Raw genomic sequence first — 23,049 nt, 5'->3', positions numbered from 1 at the left:
TTGGTGAGTATTCGGTTTATTCTGTAAAGATTCCGAGAAAGTGTAGAAAGGATGATACAACAGTGCTTTATGATCAGGCTATTTCATAAAAGTTTTCTTTTCGTAAGCGATCATTACACCGTAAGTCCAGATTCCATTTATCTCAAACCAAAATATTTTTTTTAAACATTCGACAGAAGTGCATACACTGCTGGTAGGAGATGAACCTCCAATTTCACTTTGGATGGTATAGCACCGTTCTGAGCTATTAGCAGCTTGACAAGAATGCAGCTTAGGATATCCATGTAGTGACTGTATGTTACAGGAAACAAGAAAATTCAGGAGAATTGCTCCCCACTTGGCTCTGTAGCTAGCTCGAGATCTCACTCTGTCAGTGTCAAAGGATCCAATCGGTAATTTAGCTTTCAGCATTTGGCCAGTCACAATGTTCGATACAATATTACAGTTACAGCTCATATTAAAACATTTCCGAAGTGCACATAAAGCGGCACGCGAGTTTTTTTTTTCTTTTTTCTTTTCACAGATAGCGAGCAACGGCGATCCTTGATGCACTTGCTCCCCGGCCCCCTCTTCAACTTTACAGAAAGCGCGGTAGCTGGAAAGCGAGTTGACGGACAAACATTCCATGAACACACGTACAGAGCTGAGTAAGGCAACGTTAGCGTGACAGGCTCGTCTCTCTTCAGCTTGCAGGGCTTTGTAGGTCATTGATCGGGACAAAGCTGTCAATACCTTTGCAGCGGGCCAGTGGGATTTTGAGCATTGCTGTCTTCATTAGTGCATCGTTATAGTCTCTTGCGTGTAGCTGAACCACAAAGTGATCACAAACATCGATACGGGTCGAAATAAAACATGTTTGATTGCATCTGGACTTACAGTGACTAGAAAAGTAAATAGAACTGGAAAGAAAAGCAAACGAGTAAAAGTCAAGGCAGTGCTGAAGTGCTGGTTGCTAAAAAAAAAAAAGTCACAAAGCCAACAAGAACATTTCTTTGACACATCGTTTGTCCGTTCAGTCAGTACGACCCCTCTTTAATAGTGCAGTTTCGATCATATGCCGTATCGAGATTTCTCGCGCTGACCCCCCCCAAAAGATGATCTCCCGGCCTCGGCCCATCCGCCTTTTGTTCATTCAAGTCGGTTTCCCAGTCGGCGTGCGTCTTCTGGTTCTTTCCGCGGGGCCCTCGTACTGTCCTCGTTGCGCACCCTCCCCACACGACCACAAAGAAAGCATGAAAGGCGGAAACGTCGCAGGACCGAAGGAGGCGAGAAGTTCTTGCTTCTGACACGGGAGGGAGTGATGGCAGATGGAGGGAGAGGGGGGGGGGGCGGGGGTGTATTCACAGTTACAGTCAGAGTCTCACGGTCCAGCTACAATCACATTTGCTGTCATGACAAACACTCGTTTTGGGGGCAAAGCGGCCCCCGCGCGCCCGTTCCCAGCGACTTCATCACACCTCCAGCAGCTCCATCCTCGGGCCATCCCTAAACACGCGCAAGCACAACACAAACAGGTGAGGAGACTGTATGGCGGCAGCGGGCCACCCCGCTGTCATGTATGATTGGCATCTCAAATCTATCATTCGATGGGCCAGACTCCCACTTCAGCTAAAAATTGACATTCCCCCCCCAACACAGAGCCTTGGTCGGCTGATTGCGGCATGACCCGAAGGTCTGTCCACATCCACGCGCCTCACCGACAAGCAGGTAGGCTGTCACCACTTCACCCGCTGTTCTTTTAGTGGCACGCGGTCGGTAGCGTTGCTTGATGATGGACCCCAAAAAATCCCAATCGCAATTATTTGGATCCGTTTGGAAATCGCCGTGAGTCATTTAAAAACCAGCACGATGGCCTCACGTCCATGAACGCTTGCATGTTGAATACTCTTCTTTTCGTCAAGTGCTCAATGACCTCTTCATTCAACTTCCAGCCTCTTGCATTTTCATTCTGCTCATTTCATCCTCACCTTTGCCCACATTCAAAATGCATCTCTGACTTTGTTTTTCTTTTCTTTTTTTCTCTTGAGACTCACCAGGCGGCTATCATATAACACGTTGGAAATGTACAGCAATAAAAATTCCACGAATCTTCGAAAACTCAGTTTATATACAGTGTATATATATATACTACACACGCGCGCTCGTTCTGAGAAAGCAAGAAACCCATCCACACTCCGGCAGCGGGCTTTCGGCGATTGGAATTACCTGTTCTGATTGGCATCGTTGGGCTGTTGAAGGAGCGGCTGAGCGGCAGCGAGCTGCCGGCGGTCTCTTTGCGGCGGCCAGGCGTCCTCGGCGGAGGTTTCGGCTTTGACGAGCTCGCCGCGTCCCTCGGTGGCCATGAGCGCGTGCAGCGGCGAGTTGAAGTCCTGCCACTGAATCCGTTGGCGGTCGGTGTTTATTCGGCCTCGGTCGCCGTCCGGCCGGACCTGTTTCTTTTGGCCCGGCGGCGGCAATTTGGCTCGGACGTCTCCTCCTCCGCCGCCGCCGGCTTCCCGGGCCGGCCGCAGATAGCCGTCCAGCCACTTGAGCTGTCCGTTCTTGTGACTGTAGCGGCTGTCGCTGAACCAGCGCACCACCTCCGACTTGGGCAGGCCCGTCTGGACGCTTAACTCCTCGTACTGCTGACTGTTGGGCCAGCGGGCGCCGGAGAAGGCCCGGCGCAGGATGCGCAGCTGCTGGGCGTTCTTGTTGGCCAGCTCCGACTTGGGCTCCGCCGGATGCGCGAGCTCCGCCGCGCTCTCGCTTTCGTTGACTTTCAGACGCTTGAAGTTGACCTTGACGGGTTCGGTTTTCCGCTCGGCGCCGCCGCCGTCGGCGGGAAAAAGCTCGTCGTCCTTGATGAGTTGCTGCAAGATGGACATGCTTTTGACGCTCGACCCCTTGCCGCGTTTGCCCTCCTCCGCGCCGGACGAGCCGCTTTTGGCGGCGCTTTGAGTCGGGGAAGGGCCGGCGCGGTCCGGCCGGGGGGCGGGGCCCTCATCGGCAATGGCGCCGTCGTCGGCCCGATCCGGAGGGCTGAGCGCGGCGCGCTCGTGATTGTTCTGATTTGCTTGGCTGGTGTTTTCTACGGCCCCGAAAGCTTCCGCCGCGGTCGGCGAACCGCTGCGCGCCTTGTCAGCGGGGGTGCGGGCGTAGTGCGCGTCGTTATTGCTCATATTCGGAGCGCGGGCGGCAAAGCCGGGGAGCCCGTTATTGCCGTTTCTCCGGGCGACGTTGTCCGCCGCCACGTCGCCGCTCTTCTCCGGCTCGGCGGCGGCGGCTTGAATATTGTCGCTCGGCGTTCTGACGAGAGACGGAAGCTTCTGAGCGAGGAGCGGAGCGGAGTACGAGACCCTGGTCACGCGGGGACTCGTGGACACGACGGGCCCGGCGGCGCCGTAGGCGAGGTCGGCCGCGGGGAAGTCGGGTCCTCCGGAGGCCGTCGCGGTGCGGCGAGTCGCCGCGTGATTGAGGTGACGGCGCGCGGCGGGCTGCTTTTGGGGCGCCGCGCCTTGGAACACGGTGTTGAACATCTTCCTCCTGGCTTCTTCGATTTCCTCGGGGGACCAGCTGATGCCCTGCTTGAGCCTTTGGGCGGTAAACCACAGTTTGATCTGCTCTTCGGGGAACTCCGACACCACCGTCAGGTAGCAGAGCTCGGCTTTGGTCGGGTAGGGGAACTTGCCGAAGGACGTCTTGAGAAAGCTGCTGGCGTCCATGGCGGCGTGGTAGGTGGGGATGCTGCTCAGAGGGATCATCACCTTGGGAAGGTCCTTGCCGGGCTCGCGGGAAGGAGGCGGCGGGTACAGGGAGGGGGCGGGCCGCCGGTGAAAGGCCCCGTTGCGGAGCTCGGGCGCGTCGGTCGGCGGGGGGCCGGGCTCGGCCGCCTCGCCGCCGTCCTTGCGCAAGAGCTCCACGGTGTGGGACACCACGATCTTTTTGCGCTCGCCCTTGGCTCTCATCATCTTGGCAATGGGGGTCTTGCTCAGGGGGACGGCGCGGTCCCCGTCGTCGGCGAAGAGGCTCTGCTCCACCGCGGTGGCGCCGTCCCGCTCGCCCACGCTCAGGGAGGCGGTCACGGAGCCCTCCGTGATCTCGACGTGAGCCGTGGCGTTGTGCAGGGCCAGCGCCTCGAAGCGAACCACCGACACGCCGCACTTCAGGCAGCGGAACGTCGGCCGGGCCCGGAAGTCCGGGTGGCGGCTGTGCACGTGGTCCAAAAAGTAGTTCAGATCTCTGGACTCGAAAGAGCACGGCGGGCAAGCGTAGGCGCCTCCTTTCCGCGCCCGGTATCGGGAGGGGGCCCGGCCGGGCTCTTCCCCCGAGATGCTGAGGATGCCGTCTTCCGGGATGGTGGGCAGGACTTCCGGCAGCGAGCCCAGGATGGTCTCCTCGCGCGCGTGTTTGGATTTGGACGGGATCATGCAGGGCACGGTGGATTTCCTCTTGCTGGCCATTGCGCCGCTTTGCCCGGATGGGAACGCGAGCGATCGATCGTCCGGTCGGAGGAGAGCGCGGGCCCGGCGGACTTCGGCGTCATGGATCAGCCGCGGAGTTGCTTCATGCCTTCGGCGGCCGGGGGAGCCTCGTCCAGCTTGAAACGCTCCCGGGGAACCTGGCGGCAAACAAAAACACCGCAAATGGGGAACTCCATCAAAAGCGGCGGGCCGGCGGGCGCAAAAGTTGCGCGTGAGGACGGCGCGCAAGTGGAGGCGGCGATGCCGTGTCACGCCGCGCTCGTCAAACCCAAATCTCTCAGCGATTCGCCGACACATTTTCTACCCCCGGGTTTCCTCCCTCCCGATGTTCCGAATGCCGTCTTGCCGTCGCTTTCCATCAAGCCGACAAGAGAGCGCGCGCCAATCGAGTCGGCCGTCGATGGCGACGTCTCACGCTTGCCATATTTGTCCTCTTCCTCCGCCGTTGCCTCGGGATGAACTCGCAGCTAATTGTCGCTAAGTCTCGATGCTGCGCGCGGAGCAAAGAGTCCTTCGAGCGGAGGCTCCGCGGCCGCCGATGCCGTCGGCGGCCTTCGAATGTGAGCGGGGAGACGCCACCCGGCAGACTTTTCAACCGGTTCGTCGTCGATGGGCCGGCAACCGCTTCGGGGGTGCCCACCCCCCGCCTTCTGCCCGCGACCCTCGCCGAAAGAAGTGGATCGGATCAATCCTGACAAATTCATGCGGTGACAAAACGTCGCCCATCGAATCCCATCCACTGTCCGAGCCGCTCCGTCCTCACGGGGGCGCCGCCGGAGCCCATCTCGGCCGACTTCGGGCAGAAGGCGGGGGGGGGGGGACCCCCTCGACCGGTCGCCGGGCACGCGCGGAAAGAAAAGGAGCGTCGGCATTGCCGCTGAGCGGGAGCCGATCCGAGGCCGCCCGCGGCCGAGTCGGCGACCGAGACGACGCGCGTCGAGCGGAAAAAGAGAGCCTCGTCGTCACGGTCGCTGTCGTGAAATGTCGGAAAATACAAGAGCCAATCGTTTGGCAAAAATCTCTCGAAATCCTTCCCAGCCAACGACCGCAGCTCAGCTGGTAGGGCAAGTTTGGGGCGCGCGCACGTGACATGTTGAGAAGAACTTTGAGCTCGCGTGTTGCGCAAAGCGCGCACGTCGGCGACTGCACAAATCCATTTGCGGAGAACGCTTTCAGTCCGGCGCGACAAGCTTCTCTCTCTCTCTCCTTGCTCGCTTGTATTAGGAGGAGGTGAAAAACGTCCCCCCCCCGCCAAGTCCTTCAGATTCCAATGTGGGACACGATGGACGCTCTCCCGCTCAGTGACACATGGCCGACGCGGCCGGTTTTAATGGCCGCGTCGGGACGCAAAGTCAAAGGCGTGGAAAGAAGAGAAAAAGTCAAGTCAAGTCCTCGCTCGCTCGCTGCCCCCTGACTGAACTTGTGACACACACTCAACCTGCGCTCATGTTTCTCCGGTCTTCTTTTTTTGCGGGACCGGAGATTTGCTGACGCGCGGCCCCCCGGCTCTCCCTCGTCTCGCAAGTGGATCGTGCCGAGAGAAACGTCAAGCGCGCAAAATCAACCTTCATGCAAGTCATTGCTCAGACCCGGTTTGGCTCCCGCTCGCTCTGCTATTCTATTGTTGCATCTTTTCCACGACGCGGCGTTTGGAAACGGCTGAAAAGGCCTTTGGCAGACTTTGATTTGACAGAAGCCACCCTAAAAAAAATGAACCTGTTCCGGAATTAAAACTCGCAAATGAGCGCCCGACAGCACCCGATGACCCCGGATAGCGACGAGCTCCTCGTGACTACTTTTTGGATTCAATTTTACGACTGACAGATGCTGCTGCTGCTGCTCTCGGACGGGACTTTTACAAAAAAAAAAAAAAACAGTTAAAAAAAAAAAATGTAGGTCACCAGCATCTTATGCAGTAATCCTGGTTGACCGCATCCCGCGCGCCGTACGTTACGGCGCCAGCCGGGTCACGATATCCTCGGACGGAAGGCTCAATTAACCCCCGCCGAGGACGCCGCGTTTGTCCGCCGAACAAAAGATTTACGAGCGCGTCGGTTCACACGTGCACGTTTGAAACATCCGGATGAAAGCCGCGACGCCGCTTCCCGTTTAGCGCGGCCGCACGCGCTCTTTTCGTCCGACGGATGGCCGTCCTTTGCGGAGTCTCCATTTCTTTGAGATGCTCTCCGGGGAGACGAGCCTTAACCCCCCCGGCCGCTTAGCGATGGCGACAAATGCCAATTGCCCGTTGCCGCGGATGCGAGGGCTCGTCAGTCTGCGCGTCGGGAGACAAAGCGCGATTGACGCGTGATCGCCCCGAGGCCTTATTCCGTTTTGAACGGAAAACAGAACGGCAATGCGTTGTTTTGAGAAGCCCGAAAACAAAGCTCTCAAATTTCGTTTTTTTGTTCACATCCAACCCGCTCGCTATCCATTTCCGTCCGAGCGGCGGACACGGAACGAGGAGGCGTTTGGCTCGTCGCAACGTCGTCGCCGTCGGCTTACGATGACGCGCGGCGGAGCGTTTGGCAGGACGGTGGCGACGGATGCCTTTTCGGCCATTTGAAGAGGAAATCGTAAAAGGACAAATACCGGCAAAGAGCAAAGGCGAGACGCTCGCACCGCCAAACGGTCGGCGCCGGAGCACCGACGACACTCGCCGGCCCGGCGCCGGCGTCAAATTCGCATCCGATTCAAATGATCGGCGAGCTCCGCGGGAGCCCGGTGGCGTCGGAGGAAGGAAAGCTGGAAAAGAGGCGGCCTTCCGGGACACGCGCGCTGAAAAGCCGAGGCTCTTTTGGTTGTTTCGATAAAAACGGCCGTCCGAATACCGCCAGACGCACCGTTGTCACATTTGACGCGATACGCGCAAAAGAAAGGAGATTCAAAAGATGGCTCGGGACACGCCAGGAGGACAAGCGGATCTTTACAAATTGCCCCTCACACGTTCAATTGAAATCCATTTCGTTCAAAAAACGGTTGCCACCTCAGCTCATTTCTTGATTTTGCCCCCGGCGGAGGGCTTTTTGTGCGCCGAGCGGATCGCGAAGGCCTTGGATATGGAGGAGCGAGCCCAGGGGTGGGCAAACTACGGCCCGCGGGCCGAATCCGGCCCGTTGGTCTTTTTAATCCGGCCCGCAATTAAGGTTCGATGTGAATGATTGCATTCATTTCAATTGGACTTGTAATGACTGGCATTTCACCGCCAGGTGGCGCATTGACTTGAAGTTGCAGAACACAGGGGGGAGGGGGCGGGATCTTTTCGACCACCTAGGACCTCTGTATCGCTCTACTTCTACTGGTCTGATCACAACCCATCTGCAGCGATGCACAGGCTAAAATAGGTCATCAACAACACTGTCGTCATTTAAAAAAAGTATATTAATACCGTACTTTCATGCTTTTGTTCTGTTGATGTTTGATATGGACTGTCAACAAATGCAGTTTTTTCTTTTTATGTACCATAGCTCGTGCTGACCTGGCCCTTCTGTCAAATTTTAAAAGTCAATGCGGCCCCCGAGCCAAAAAGTTTGCCCACCCCTGAGCTAGCGTCATCGAAGCAAAGCACGCCACGGCCATCGGTGCTTATTTTGCTTTTGCTTCGATATAGTCACCGTGACGGCATTATTCGATGACAAGGACGTCTGGAGCTCTGTCACACTCTTTCTCCCACTGGCCAGAAGTTTGAGAAATTCGAACCGGCCTTTGTCGTCCCCCCCCCCCCCCCCCCGCAAAACAAAAAACAAAACAAAGCCATAAAACGCCACGAGAGCAAATGCACAGAACGCACGGATGGCCAGAGAAGAAGGTCATTTTGTAACAAGACTGGAGTGTTACAAGAGCATCTGCGTTAAAAGGGGACCAGAGTCGGCCAAAAGGCAGATGGGGTGGGGGACGGGGGCGCCTGTAAATCCAGCTCAGCCCCCCCCCGGTGAAGAATGGAGTCACCGATCCAAAGAAGGGCCCACTTGATCTGCGGGAGCGCGACTCGGGACACAAAAGCACGAGGGGCTTTTTCTCCGAGACGGCGGCCCATTGAAGGTTGCCCGTGAAAAGGCGGACAAAGCCGAGAGCGGCTCTGTCCCCCGCGGCGCTTCGCAAACTCTCTCCGCTGCGCCCGCGGCCGCAAATTTTAAAAAAGCTCCGCTGCCTTGTTGCTAACCTGTTGCTCAACTGAAGCGTTACCGACCCAATGGAATCGCTCTCCGTTCCGCTGTGATCGTCACGCGTCATTTAACGTACGCTTGCAATCTCCACTTTTTCCACGGCCGAGCGCTTCTACCTCCGCGAGCGGCCGTCGGAATAGTACAACGCGAAAAACGGCCGGCGCGCCGCCGCCGGAAAGAGAGGCGAGGCCGGGCGGCCGCGCGGCGCCTTTGCCAGACATTCAAATTGAATTGAAAACAGCCCAGCGATGCAGACGCTCCCGGATCGTTGGGTCAGCTACAGTTGACGCGAACAAACGCAGATTTGTGTTTTTTGCGCCGCGCCGCCTGTCACATGAAGGCGAGCGTGGAGGCGGGGAGGAAAAAGGAGCGGGACAAAAGGGAAGACGAAACTCAGACGTCTGGGAGGGAAGCGAGAGGATGACTGACGATGACGATGACAGCCGGCGCTATTTCAATATTCCTCCCTGCCGGCACCTCCGAGTCGGGCGGCGACACACCCTCACGCACACACCTCACCTCCGCGACATTTAGCGCCTGCGACGCTCTCAAATTTTTCTCTTTGAACCAAAGAAGTGGCAAGGAGTCTCTTGATGCGACGCTTGCCGAAGAGTTTGCCACAAAAGGAAAAAGGAGGGGGGGGGGGGGGACAACAAAAAAAACATTGCTTTTGTGGTTCATTGGCCCGCCCCGACAGTGATCCACGCCTGGATTTGGGTTTTTTGAATTGGTCAATAAATGGGAGCAGCCTTGACAGATCCATTTGAAAGATCAAAAAATGTGTCCGGAGGGAACATTTGCCGCCTGGTGTCCAATCCAGACTCGGATGTCATGTGAGGGGATCAGCCGGACACCTAAATATAAGCTGGAGATAAGGCGGAGACACAATGTCACTGTCCTGCGAAAAAGACGGCCAACAACGGTGGCTCGCTTACGAGGCAAACGTGATCTGCCGCTTTGGGAAGACATGGAAGACTTGCGTTTGTGGCCCCCCCCCCGCCCATCGTCGCGCACGCCGCCGATAGCGTGATTTCTTCGGCGGGAGCCGGGCGGACAGGTTTCCCATCGTGCGCGTGCGCCGCGGCAGCGTGACTAAGTGTGTGGCTGGAGTGATACGTGTGCCGAAACACAAGTGGGAGATGTCGGGGTGATTAGCACGGCGCCGTCCACGCGGGTTGTCCGGCTCGAGACAAAACGTGACCTCCGAGCGTCTTGGTCTGCTCGGCGCCCTCTTTTTGGGATGGCGGCGTACGACGTATTTGTGTCGGTTTGTGTGTGAACGTCTGCGACGCAGGTGTTGTCAGCCATCTCGCCTTCTCCTTCCTCCCTTTTCTCTCTCTAACACACACAGACCCCCCCCCCCCCCCCCCCGCCGCCTCCTCACCACCCTCTTACTTCCGTGACTGTAGCCCCGTCCACTGGGAGTCCGGTCGGTCGTGCCGCTCATGTGTTAACATTGCCATGGCAACCCTTCTCCCCCCCTTGCCCAATATGCCACACGCACACGCCCACCGACCTCAAGTCTCATACACAGCGAATTCCTCGGACCGCATCTGGCGCAGGACAAACTTTAATCCGCACGGGCCCGCGAGCCGCTCGGTCGAAAAGTCCATTCGCCCTTCGCGTGGCTTTCAGACCGCTTCGGCTGAGGTCTGAGCCATTTTCTTCCCCGGCAACCCAAAGCCGCCTCTCCGCTCCTCAAACGGTCGCCGGGCGGGCTCCGTTAAGGAAATAGCGCGAGCGAGCGTGCCGCAAATGACCTCCCGTCACCATGTTTCTCAATCGGACGCGGCTGTGACATACTTAGTGTCTCCTCGCGCGCGGTTGCTGTTCCGCGTTAGGGCGCAGCTCGCTGCGAAAAGCGTACATTGTTTCACGGAGCCTTCTATCTGCGGCCCAGATGAAGGACGGACAAATAAACCGTGGCTCGCCGAGGAGGAGGGGAAAAAAAAAAATAAAAAATCAAATCTGAGTCACGCATCCTTTTGCATCACTTTCATGAATAACTTCTTCAGTTCTGTAGCCAAGACTACAGGCATTCATTTGGCAACTTCAGAAGAAAAGGAAGAAAGATGGCGGCGTCCCGCACATTGTCCCGTTCGCTCTAAAATGGCTGACATCGCAGCCTCCACCGAGCCTGGCAACCGCCAGCTCCTATATGGGACAGAGAAAGTGGCAGGGGTTCTTTGGCCGCTCGTCAACCCCACACCCCCAAGAGAGCGCAAATGTTTCTTTTGCGCGGAACTGTGCAAACGTGCTGTTTTAGTGAGGCTGTGAAGATTCGATGGAGCGAAGAGCGATGACAAAAGCGCCGCTAAATAAAAGCTGAAAGCCCCGACTAAATTGCACCTGCGTATGACGCCGGCGCTCTCTGACGAAATAACCAAACCCTGCATTGTGGCTGCGAGCCTCGCGAGGTATGCCGCTTGCATGAAAAACAGCAGCAAGTTTGATTGGTTTGGCATTAAGACAGTCGATTCTCTTCTGAGAACTTGAGGAATGTTGAACACTGCGAGTCAGCTAAATCTGCAAACCGTGACCAGAAGACCTTCCTTCGTATTCCTCCGCAGTGTTTTTAAATTATATCTATCTATATATTGCTATATAGGTAGATAGATATATGTATGCGCACACGCACACAAATAGCTAGCTAGCTAGGTAGATAGATAGACAGCTAGCTAGCTAACTCTATGCGCACACACACACACACACACACATTTTTGTCATTCGCAGATTGAGGGACAAAAGCGGGCCCGAGCGCAGTCCTATTTCTGACTGGATGAAGAGACTCATTAGAAGAGAGCTCCGAAACACGCCAGCCCGTTCCCAGCCTGCATCCGGCTGGAGCGAAAACCTCCACGCGCGCGCGGCTCGCCGGGCCAAGAGCGCGTTCGCTGCGTCTTACCGGTCAAGCGCGCGCGCGCGCGCGCCGCAAATCAAGTAGGAAGCGTTCCCAGCAGGGAGCGGACTACCGTACTCGTTGTGGAGCGGCCCCCGTGGAAAACCGCGGTCCTTTCCTTGACCTACATTGTACAATGTAACGCCCTCACGTGGTGAAATAATTAAAGCCCAGTCCCAAAATTTGCCAGCGAACCGGCCGGGCCGCCGCGATTCATCCGGCCTCGTGTTTCTTAGAAGCCACACGGCAGCCCGCGGTGGCAACAAACAGTCAGCGAGGAGAGCTTCCTCCCCGCGAGGCAGAGGGAGACGCGCTCATTCCGTCCCCGCTCCCGTCGCGCTGCACAGTTGACGAAAAATCTTGATCTCGCCACGGGGGCGGTGGGGAATGAAGAACGATTCCCGACGCGGTCGCCGCTTTTGTGGAATCATTCGCTCGGAGGCCTTTTTTATTTTGCCGACCGCATCCGTAACTCATCGGGCGCAGCTATTGACGCACGATGCGAACGCAGCGGATCCCTTTCAGCCGGTCGACCGTCCGTAATGAATCTGGGATACATTCATAAATTGCAATAACGGATTCGGATCGTTTACAAATGAAGGGAAACGACTGACATTTGGGCCCTATTTCCGAGCCCCCGGGCAAGTCCGGCGCAAGGCGCGCATGGCCGGGGATGTCTTTCTTTTGGCATTTTTGTCGACTGCCGCAGTTAGAAATGGACACGTGCGCCGTTGAGGGAACGGACAGAGCCGACTTAATTCCCAGCTAATCGAAGCGGCTCCCCACGTTGGCCGCTTCCGTTGGCTGCTCTTCAACCTCTGATCATGCAAGTGACACACACACACACACACCAGGTGTGCCGTGGTATGACGTTGCTTTCAAAAATATCTAAAACATAATAACAATAATAATATTATGCATCCAGTGAATTAATTTCTTCGATGATTCAGAGGCTTCATTGCACGCTGATGTCAATTGATGAATTCAATACAATGACTTCCACCACTCACGATTGGCACGCAGAATCTGCCTGCGCTCTGATCAAATCCACCAAGCTCGCGTTACTCCAGCCGCGCCACAATTTAGACCCGGTCGAGGCCACCAAATTGTCAGGCGCACTGGGGGCGTGTAATAGATAACAGCTTCTCTCCGCCGGAGCGCCCGGCGAGGCGCAACGCCGCCTCCCAAATTCCAAAAAACGGGAAAGTAAAACATTTGCCACTTTTTATTTTCATCTATGGAAAAAATCCGCGTCGAGTCGCTCGACTTTGATTTGAAAATCTTTCTGCACCAATCTCATGAATTTGTCTCATGTGTAAAATGAAATAGCCCCCAAACAGAAAGTCCTTTTTGCTGTATTGCTGCAGCGCATCACGGGATACATTTTCGAGTGACCATAGTTGCCGACTACTTTTCACGACGCCCTATATCGCGGACACGGGATAGGGATCGATCGCCGACGCAGTCGCGTGCTTCCCGAAGCTGGCTCCGTACTCTTACGTGCTCTCAGAAAAATGTTACTCGTCGGAAGTGATACATTCAACGGCCCACTGGCAATAATCCACACTCTGGAACGACACGTAGAAATCAGCGAGCCTTGTGTAATTGTAGTGGTGTGTGTGTGTGTGTGTGGGTGTGCGAGGAGGGCAAAAGCACATGTTGGTGGGAGGAAGAGAAGGAAATGAAAGAAAGAGTCGTGTGCATTTGGGCCTACCAGAGCAGGACATGCAAAAAGGGGAGGATTGGTGACACTTGTGCGTGCGCGTGTGCGATTCGGCCGTCTTACGTTGGCTCGCGCGCGCGTAGCGTATAGCTGGCGTTGTCGGCTTGACGAGTCTCTCCCAAACTCCAAGCGCTCAGCAGAGGAATCGGCGTGTTGTGCAATGAAAAAAGAAATCGATCCAATAACACCGAGCAGATTCGCCACATCGGAGGCGATAGCAAGCGAGCGGGGGGGGGGGGGGCACGCGCAGGAGGGACTCGGCGGGCTCCAAGTGTGACAAAGTGACGCGTAAAGCCATTTCAAGTCCATTCGCGAGGCTCGGGAAGCCTCACGCGACCTCCCGAGACACTTGCCAACGCTCAGCTGGCACTCTCGAGCAAGCTTCGGAAGAGTCAAGCCCTCTCCGCGAGAAAAAAAAAAAAAAAGAAAAACCCTCCACCCCCCCCCCCCCTCCACCTAGTGTCGCCATTTTATACATAGGCGACTCGATCTAAACTACGGCAGCGGATCGACCAACATCCACGATTCGAGAGCGAGACGTCATTTGGGTAAACAAGTTGGTAGCTCGCCGCGCTGCGCCTCGCCAACGGTCGATGAGTCCTTACCTCGAGAGTCGGCCCGGCAAAATGGAATCCGACATGAATATAGAAATGAATAATATCGGATTAGCTCCGATCGCCGCGCTTTGAGGAGGAGAAGAGGCGAGCGAGCAGGGGGGTGGGGGCTCTCCTCAAGTGAACCCGGCGAACTGGCGCGAACCCGTCAGTGGCCGCGGCAAGGTACGTTACATGACGGGAGCTGCCCGGCCCGCTGCAAAAACAACTATGGTCGGCGATGCGGGACTAGGCAGCTCCCCCCCCCCCAAAAAAATACAGCCAGTGGATTTCCTACGAGCACGTGATTGGGAGCGTCATCCAAAATCCAGAAGCCCTTTCATCTCAAATTTTGGAGAGGGGCGGGGACAGATGAGCGAGCGTGTGGAACACAAGGCGAAAAAAGAAGAAGAAGAGGAGGAGGAGGGATGGATATAGATCGCTTCAACGTGCAGCGTCACCACCCCCGAGGCACCGGGACACTTGAAGGCAGAACATGCAACCGAGATGAATGGAAACGGACCCGAAATGTTTTGCTCCCCAACAATGGGATATCATATGGACTCGGGGCCAATGTTGCAAAGTCTGCGAGTTGCCCAATCCACGTTAAAAAAAAACTGCGCGGCCTCCAAATCCAGAATGATATGGATCGGAGGCTCCAAAGTCTTCCAAAACAAATATCTGTCGCCTGGAGACTTGGACATCTCAAATCCATACACGGACCGGAATCCTGTTGGGTTCGTACTTTCTTGGATTCTTCTATTTATATTCGTGCGGATCGGACCGAAGGTCCGCGGTTCACGGCGATGTAATTCCGCGTCAAAACTGTCCGGGACTAAAGCGTGTAATGGCACGTGACAGCGCTGCTATTTCTCAACGCATTCAAACACAATTAAAGAACAAAATGAGCTTCTCGTGCGGGTGGATGATTTATGACTTTTGTAAGGCCAAACACTCCCCGTTTACAAACCATTGGCTTGTTTTTCTGCAATGCTGATGAATTTACGGGAAGACCAAAGGGCAATACGGCGGCCCCGCTCGTGAGCCTCACGGTCAAAAGGTCCCGAAAGTCGGCCCGAGCCGTCCCGCGCGGGCTTCGGATTTGTCCTCCGCATTGCGAGGACGCGCGCCTTTTAATCGCCGATGATAACGAGCCCATAGCCGGGATTGATTCTGCGTATTTGCCTCGCGATCGGATGCCAACCGTCTCGGCGTGCGCCCGAATTCGCCGATTGACTCATCTCCTGGTCAACGACGACCCCGACCGGAGCGAGCGCAATAGAAAACGGAAGGGAGCCGACGGCATTTTGCGTTGGCTCTCCCAGCTGCGGCCTTTCCCGTTCCTTTGCTAGGCGGCGGGTCAGTTCGACAGCAGCATCGCTCGTCACCGATGACCAGTTACATTGTAAATTCCATGATCAATAGTTTAGAAGCGGGCGCCGCGGTCGAATCTCGGCCCGCGCCTTCCTGCGTGCGCTTTGAACGTTCTCCCCCGCGCTCGCGCGGCTTTTCTCCGGAAGAGATTCAAATGGCAAATGAAAGGCTCCACGCGTCGTAAACATTGTCTTGACAACTGCGTGGGATGCGCTCGGAACGTCAGACTGCAGCAAGGTTTTCGCCCGTTCGAAATTCATTTTGCCGCGATAATAGTTTTCTTTGTCTGACCGGTTTGCGCAGGAATGAGTTCAGATGCTGCTCGGAGGTGGAATTCAGGAACAACAGGATTATCAATCCCTAGACCGGTGCATTGAAACAAAAATGCGGGTGCGGCGTGAGCGGCGAGCTACGGCAAGCCGCGTTATACTTTCATCGGCCGGATCCTCAACTTTGCCCGCCGGAAATGAAGTTAGCCATAGAAAGATGGGATCGCCCGATACGTCCGAACTTAATGTGAATTAAAGAGCATGTGAAGGGATCCATTTTGGCGACCCCCAACCACTTCTTCCGTGTGTTTCCTTTGAAGAAAGACACTCATTTTACTCACTGCCCGGATTCGATTTAGCTCCGTGACCGACTGGCAACCGGTCCAAAAAGGGACCGCGCCAAAAGTTCTTTCAATCCACGTTAAAAAAAAAAAAAACTGTGATTAAGGACTTTCAAAGTATTTTTCAAATCATGTGTTCGAAAGGCTTGTATGCTCTTTTAGCAATTTTAGTAAGCTCATTTTTACTTCTTTACTTTGCTTTTAAATCGATTTAATTCTTTTTGCGACTGTGTAAATGTGGTGCTTTTAATTGCAGTATTAGTAGTATTGAGGTATGTTGTGGGTGAAATGCGCTATAAATCGATGATTCCATTTTTTTACAACCTCTACGTACTGCCTAAGCACTGGTAAACATGTCAACAATGTCTATATGATCGATCGATAGATAGAGTATATGTTTACTTGGGCGGGGGGGGGGGGTGTTATTCATGGGATTTCACCGTACTTTAGATTTGTCCAACATGCTCCTCTAGATTTGGCTGTCCACTGTGAGTAGAGGTTGCCACAGGGAGCAAATAAAACGGTGCTGTGTTAAAAAAAACAAAAACAAAAACAAAGTAACACTTGAAATGATTTTGATTCATCTCCGAAGCTTAACGCTTGAAATTAACTTTGACAGCCACAGTCTGAGTGCAAAATAAATACCTCAAAAGGCCATAGAGTCATGTTTTTGCCATAAATATACATAAAGCTGTGCCGTGAGGTTGTTTTAAAAGGTGCTGAATTATTATGAGTGAACTGTTATGTATACTGTCTGAGAAAATGTTTTCCAGTCAAAGTCAGCAGCTCAGTCGAGCGGCCGCATGGATAGACTAAATGCATAATGCAAGATAAAAGGCTCGGGTGGAAAAAGCAGCCCCGTCATGAAACCTCGTGTCCTGTATGCTTTAAAAATGGAATCATGTACGGATCGCAATCTCGATTCAACGATGACAGGCGGAACGCTGATGTAACAGCGGTGAGCAAGACCACAGGATAACAAAAGCAATGTCAGCGTTGACACGAATCCAACCTAACGAAGAACCCAAGTGTTTGGATAAATCAAACACGTCCAACTACAAGTTAAGAGTTAAAATCGCGACCGGTTTCAACAAGGCAATGAATTTGGATTCGGTGAAGCAACTGCAGCAAAGCAAAAGTCGTGTTTGTATCCAAATGAACCAATCACATTGTGTTTACATTAAAATGACAGCTAGGGCGGACCAATCGAGAGTCGCCATTCCCGTGCCAGAATTCCCCACCGACCAATGGCGAACCGGGAAAAGTGGAGCACAAGGAAACCACAAAATACAAAGTTTGTGTGCGTGTGCGCGCGTGTGGCTGTTAACCGAAGAGTCTGCACGCGCGGGACGGTTAGCGCTCAGGTTGGAAAGGCAAAGAAGCAAAATGGCTCTGTCCCAGTGTCTGGACGACTCGCTCTTCAGGGCCAAGTCGACGCTCCCCGCGGCCGCGCCGTGTAACCTGCGGGAGGTGTACAATGAGAGACACCGGCTCGCCTTGGAGGAGTTGCTGTCCGGGGGGGTCGACGACTTTCTGGGCTTTCTCAGGAAGGAGTCCATCGCCAACTTCCTGTCGGACGAGGAGATCCAGTGGATGCGGGGCGCCGCCGTGGCCCCGCGACGCGCGTCGGTCCTCGGCGAGCACCGGCCCGAGCCGCCGGAGCAGCGGTCTCTCGGCACCTCGATTGACTGTTTGTCGGTCACTTATTTCCCCGAGGTGTCGGACGTGGAGCCGCCGCCGCTGGAGATCGGCTGGCCCGCCTTCACCGCGGGCTCTTACCGGGGAGTCACCAGGGCCGCGGCTCACTTCCAGCCGAGCTACGGCGACAACATCTACGCTTGCAAAGAAGCGGCAAGGAAAATGATCGGCGGTGCCAGAGAGGTAGGCTGCGGCGCCCTAGGCCCGCATCATTGATTGGGTCACTCTTGCATCCCACCACGACTACTGTGAGTGGAGTCCATCAGAACAATTGGCCACCGTCTCATACGCGCAGGCGTCGAAACGATCCACCCCGCTCTCAGTTTCTTTCCTCCAACGCACTCGACTCAAATGATCGGGATCTTTATCAGGCTCCCGCGGAGCTTGCCGCTGAGCTGATCATTTGAATAAGGTGTGTTGTGTTGGATGAGGGACGCTTCGAAAACACGCAGCAACAGTTTGACGCCTGTGATCAAAGTGGAAGTAACAAAGTACAAAGACTGCGTTTGGATTTCTCCGCTATCCATACGTTACGCCGGTATTTCTTTTTCCTTCGGTTCTTGTTTTACTTCTACTCCTCCCATTCAAAAACGGATGTCATCACTTTCTACGCTGCACTTTGTCAAAATCATCTTGATACTTTTTCAGCCACTGCTGATGATGGCATTAAAGATAGATAAAGTCGTCTAACTTTCACATGTCTTAATTTAAGGCGGATGAAAAGAGGGGCAGCGGCGACGGAGAAGAACATGAACCAGAGAGCGTTGCTGACACCCTCCGCATATTTGGAGAAGCAAGATATTCCCTTTCATGGCCTTATGTGAGCGTTTGATGGCATGATTTATCAGCGGGACAGGACAGAGAGGAGGAAAAAAAACAACCTCTGTCTCAAATTCATTTAATAGTACAATCATACCTTGGTTTTTGACCGTAATCCCTTCCAGAAGGCTGTCCGAAAAGCGATTTGTTCGAATTCCAAAACGATTTCATTAGCCCATGATTAGGGGCTAATAAACGATGCGGACATCACATAAAAACGGTCCGATATGCGTAAATCGCAAATAACGTCTGCTCACAATGTACGCTACACGAGGTGTAAGGAAGCCGAGCGGCCGGTTTGGCCGAAAACCGGTTTTCGGTCGTAATCCGAGGCGTAAAAAAACAATTTGGTCGAGAACAGACACGTTCGAAGACCAGTTAAAAAAAAGCCATTTCACAGTTTTAGGAAGGCTTTGAGCCAAGATAGGAAACAAAAAGACATGACAATTACACCACCATTTTTTTTTTTGGAATGAAAGAGCGAAACCATTTTGCGTTCAGATCATTTTTTTCCCATCGTGCCAAGTTATCGAAACGGCTGTTGTTTGTATAAGGTTCACCGTAACAATTCATTTTTGCTTTTTACCTTTTTTACTCGCGTACGTTCCAGCATCTGTAGTTGTTTTTACTTTTCCTTTAAGTTGAATCAACACAGGTTGTGAGTATTTTGTTCGATCCTTCGAGGGGACGCTCCATCTTGTCCGACCGGCGCCTCATAGATGCGCTTCCTTTCCCAAGGATGAAAGCGCGAAAACAAAAAATGCGGTCCCGAAATCTTGCAGGATGGTCCCCATGGAATTGAGTTTGATCCGCCCGCTTTCCTTTGTCCGTCTTTTTAATGAGAAAGAAAGAACAAGCGAAAGTAAAAGCCCAATGAATATTCATTGCGGTGTCACGCGCCTTGCTTGAGCTGTCAGGCCTGTCTGCCGTTCAAAGGAGGAGTCGTCGTGCGGCTTGGGCGGGACCTCGGGCCTTTGCAAACGCTGCGGCAGATGTGTCTCGACTCGCTTCGGCTAAGTTTGATTGCTCGTCTATCAAAGAGCAGCACTTCCCTCTGTGGAGCCAAACCATGGCTCTCTCTCTTTTTTTTTTTTGGTTTTGTTTTGGTGGAAACAAGCAGGCAGATCAATGTGGAAATGCGACATGATGACGGTGGCCTTTGGCGGTAGCCAGACGCTCGCGGCCCGCAGTCTTTGCTGTACAAAAGACCGCAACTGTGCAAAATTGTCATCGGGCAGACGTTTTGGCACATCCCCCTTCAAATAATCCAGGCATTTTCATTCAAATAAGGCAGATTCGGATCGTTTGCGTCTATGAGCAGATTGAAGTCTTAAATCCGAGATTATCTTAACATCCGTGTCTAATCCTCGACGCGCAACAACGGCTCGTGAAATTCCACCGCTCTCGGTGAACGCGGAGGATCTGCGCAAAACCGATCTCTCGGAAAAAAGGTACTTGTCTGCTTTTGGAGTGCGGGGGGGGGGGGCTTATTTTGTTTGCTGACCAAGTGTTACCGCTGATTGCCATGGTAACAGACGGGGGAAGGGGGGCACACCGGTACACGTATTGCGAGGGAGGGCGTCTGCGTCGTGTTTCAATAAGGCCTTGCATTTGAGACAAATGAAAACCCGACCATGCGGCGCAATCCTGTTCTCTGTCGCGTTCCGCCGCAGGTGATCGCCATCGTTACGGATTCCCTGACGGACCCGGACATTTTTAAGGACCTTCAAGAGGCGTGTTCTGTCCGCAAAGTCCCCGTTTACATTCTGCTGGACCGGTCGAGCTGTCCCGCTTTCCTCAGGATGTGCGCGAACGTCGGCGTCGGCTTGGATGACCTGCAGGTATGCCGGCGCAAAATGCAAAGATTTCACATGACTGGGCAGGTCTGCTCATTGCCGCTCCGCCCCCCCCCCCCCCCTTTCTTGAAGCAAATGAGAGTGCGAAGCATAACCGGCACGACTTATTACACAAGATCAGGAGCCAGGATCACTGGAAGAGTTCACGAGCGCTTTATGTTGATTGATGGCAACCGTGCGGCAACGGGTTCATACAGGTATGGGTCCGAGCTCAGTCTTTGCCCCCACCCACCCACAAATGTACATCTAACAAGTTCTTCTTTTATTTTATACATGTACAAACCCAACCCGCAAAAAAAAGCCATTTGATGCAGGGCCGGAGGCTTTCGAGTCAAATTTCATCTGATTACGATCCACATTGCGCACGCGGAAGTCATTTCCATTCAACGTGGCAATTGTCGTTTGCAAATTCCGCCTGTCGGATCCCATCCGTCACATTTGTGGTCTTATTACATATTGTTCTTTTGAATGCATTGTTGTCTCTGATTTTTACTTGAAACAATATTGCGCTTTTTTTTTTTTTTTCAATCCCTGAGGGGGAACGGTCAGGCACAGAGAGATGTAAGAGTCGTCGAGCACGGGGGCGTAAAAGTCTCTTCGTTCAGGGGCCGCTCGGAGCAAATGGGCCGGACCGCGAAAATCAGGCCGTCGTTCCTCGAAATAACCGCAATAAGTTGTGCCTTTTCCTCTTTGTTCGAATGCAAATGATGCTTACGGAACTCTCCTTTTGCAAAAGCTTGAAAAATGGGCAGTTTGAGTCCCCTTCTGGTCGGCGCGTGTGCCTCTTAACTTTGAAGTCATCGCACGTTCTTGGAAGGGAAAAGATGAAATCCACCCGGGGGAGGTTACGGTCACTCCACGGTCACGCGTATTCGGAGATGATCCGTCTCCCTCTTGCGTTGTCGCAACCCACGATGGCTCAATCATCGTTGCGTCGGTCCAGCCGCAACAAATCAGAGAAGCGAGCAAACGGTCGCGGGTTTGCCCCAACGGCGCCGCCCACTTTCAGCGGACCAATAAAAAAAAAAGAGAGAGAGACAGAATAAAGCCCTCGTTATCAATCTTTTCATCTTTCTGTGCGCAGGTTCAACTGGACTGATGGCAAATTGAACAGCAGCAACTTGATTGAGCTTTCAGGTCAGATCACAGAAAAGTTTGATGAAGAGTTCCGGATTCTTTACGCGCAGTCTCTTCCCATGAACGCGCGAGGACCCGACGAGAGCTTTGAGCGCCTTCCCGGCAAGCATCTGCTCACCTCCTCCCCGTACCTGAGCGGGGAGAGGCCCCCGGGGCAAGCGCGGGCGACCGGCGCGGCGGGCCGAAAGCTCGGCCCTTTATCTTTATCTCTGCCGCTTCCCCGTGAGGAAATCGCCCCGGAAGACGAAGCGGCTGGAAACGGCAGCGCCGCATCCAACTCCTCCACCGTCGGCGACGACTGGTCGGAAGAAGAAATCCTGGCCGCCGGCCCCGGCCCCCCGGCGGAGCGGCCTGACGGCGACGCCCGGACGGACCCGCGGCTCGGCCGGGGCCCCGATCTGGGCCTCTCTGTCGGCGCCCCTCCGGGGATGAGCGCCACCGCCGAAGAGCGCCCGAGCGATCTGAGCAAAGAGCGCCGGCGCCGCTACGCGGCCATCCGCTCCAAGCTGGAGCACGTGATGGCCTCTCTGTCCCGGCGGCGGGAGCTGGCGGACATTGCCGTCGTGACCGGGGGCAGGCGGGGGCTCCGCGAAGCCACGCCGGGGCCGGGGCCCCGACTCCTTGCCGGAAATGCCGCCGTTGTCGCGTGAGCACAGATGTTGACGCCGGCTCCCGCCCCCGAGCCAAATTGTCTACGCGCCGGCCGTATACTGCCGGGTGCAACGGTGGCAGAACGATACTTGATCGCGCATCGTAGCAATTGCGCATTTCTACCGCTTGCCGTCAGATGTCGGCAAATCGGACGTCCCGGGCCGCTCGCGTCGGAGCCGTGCCGGGGATGGCCATTCCTTCTTTGACTACTCCTCTCCGCCGATGCCTCGACTACTTTCGAGAAGAAATCGCCGAGACTTTTCTTTTCTGCGTGACGTGTCAAATCGTCACGGCGTGCGCACTTTGAGCCCATTTGTCATTTGAGAAGCACGCCGTTTCTAAGAGGTCGGTGACCGCCGCGCTACAGTGCGGATGAATGAAAGTGCCTCGCCGCCTTTGTGGCTATTTCAATCGGACGCGGCTGCGCTACGTGGATCTGCATCTACTCGCTCGTAATAAAGTCTCAATTTTACTTCTCGATTGTGTCCATTCGTATCTTGAATTGCCAACAAGTCGAGGGCTCAGAAGCTTCCGAACACACAAAGAAGCGACGCGCCATCGCGGCTCGAGAGAACGGGCGCGGCGCCGGCGCTTTTTTTCTTTTTGAACTGCGGTGTAATTTGGTCGAGGTGGCGTGTGCGACGCCGGCACCTCTTTGGAGAAGCTCCGGCACCAATGGTGGACATGGGCGAGGAGCGCAGCTTACGCCCGCTAATTTGTCTCCATTTATTTCTCTTAAAAAAACCAAAAGAATCGTTATTCATTCCCAGCAGTCAGAAAATGGCGTATTTCCAGACAGAAGAGCAGCAGGGGGTAGGAATTTTCTTCCTCGCTCCATATTAGCCCTGCTCTTGTGAATCGCAACAAAAAGAAAAAGAGAGTGGCTTTGCACGGCCGCAAATGCCGCCGAGCCTGCCGCGAACGGTGTTTTCAACTTGCCGCGGCGCACCCGAGGCCCCGCTGCGAAGGATCAAAACACATCGGTCTCGGCCGCGGGATTGAGAAGCGTGTTCGGTTTCCGTCCCGCTGAGCTTGATGCGGCGAACGTTTCGCCGCCCGAGGT

General features: G+C 54.5%; 2 protein-coding genes across 4 annotated transcripts; one reads left to right on the top strand and one right to left on the bottom strand.

Annotated features, from left to right (window-relative positions):
• On the bottom strand, positions 1–14,007 carry zhx3a (zinc fingers and homeoboxes 3a). Of its 2 annotated transcripts, none has more exons than XM_086117130.1 (3): positions 13,854–14,007; positions 2,206–4,597; positions 1–1,485 (listed from the first exon to the last, which is right to left on the bottom strand). In XM_086117130.1, the coding sequence occupies exons 2-3, from the start codon at positions 4,437–4,439 to the stop codon at positions 1,452–1,454; spliced, it is 2,268 nt and encodes a 755-aa protein (XP_085973256.1). In that variant the 5' UTR covers positions 4,440–4,597; positions 13,854–14,007; the 3' UTR covers positions 1–1,451. The 2 variants fall into 2 exon arrangements, with proteins under 2 accessions (XP_085973256.1, XP_085973257.1); XM_086117131.1 differs by lacking the exon at positions 13,854–14,007 and adding an exon at positions 10,022–12,875.
• Positions 13,996–22,464, top strand: sack1d (scaffolding CK1 anchoring protein D). 2 transcript variants are annotated; one of them, XM_086117128.1, is made up of 5 exons: positions 13,996–17,706; positions 18,236–18,343; positions 20,016–20,183; positions 20,271–20,395; positions 21,283–22,464. In XM_086117128.1, the coding sequence occupies exons 1-5, from the start codon at positions 16,813–16,815 to the stop codon at positions 21,983–21,985; spliced, it is 1,998 nt and encodes a 665-aa protein (XP_085973254.1). In that variant the 5' UTR covers positions 13,996–16,812; the 3' UTR covers positions 21,986–22,464. The 2 variants fall into 2 exon arrangements, with proteins under 2 accessions (XP_085973254.1, XP_085973255.1); XM_086117129.1 differs by lacking the exon at positions 18,236–18,343.
• The last annotated feature ends 585 nt before the right edge of the window (positions 22,465–23,049 follow it).

The sequence above is a fragment of the Hippocampus guttulatus genome, chromosome 8 (assembly GCF_054856545.1).
Source record: "Hippocampus guttulatus isolate MCC_2025c chromosome 8, RoL_Hgut_1.0, whole genome shotgun sequence".
NCBI classification, from domain to species: Eukaryota; Metazoa; Chordata; class Actinopteri; order Syngnathiformes; family Syngnathidae; genus Hippocampus; species Hippocampus guttulatus.
The sequence above is the reverse complement of the archived record's forward strand: the minus strand, read 5'-3'. Positions and strand labels throughout refer to the sequence as shown.

What these genes read in the sequence shown, in the direction of transcription:
- zhx3a (XM_086117131.1), bottom strand. Translation starts at nt 10,073, where the DNA reads ATGAGCGGCACGACCGACCGGACTCCCAGTGGACGGGGCTACAGTCAC. An exon ending in ACGGGGCTACAGTCACGGAA is followed by an intron (nt 4,598 to 10,021) that starts GTAAGAGGGTGG and finishes GTTTGCCGCCAG; the next exon opens with GTTCCCCGGGAGCGTTTCAA. An exon ending in AACGATGCCAATCAGAACAG is followed by an intron (nt 1,486 to 2,205) that starts GTAATTCCAATC and finishes GCGCGTGTTTAG; the next exon opens with GGATGGCCCGAGGATGGAGC.
- sack1d (XM_086117128.1), top strand. Translation starts at nt 16,813, where the DNA reads ATGTCAGCGTTGACACGAATCCAACCTAACGAAGAACCCAAGTGTTTG. An exon ending in ATTCCCTTTCATGGCCTTAT is followed by an intron (nt 18,344 to 20,015) that starts GTGAGCGTTTGA and finishes GTTCCGCCGCAG; the next exon opens with GTGATCGCCATCGTTACGGA. An exon ending in TCGGCTTGGATGACCTGCAG is followed by an intron (nt 20,184 to 20,270) that starts GTATGCCGGCGC and finishes CCTTTCTTGAAG; the next exon opens with CAAATGAGAGTGCGAAGCAT.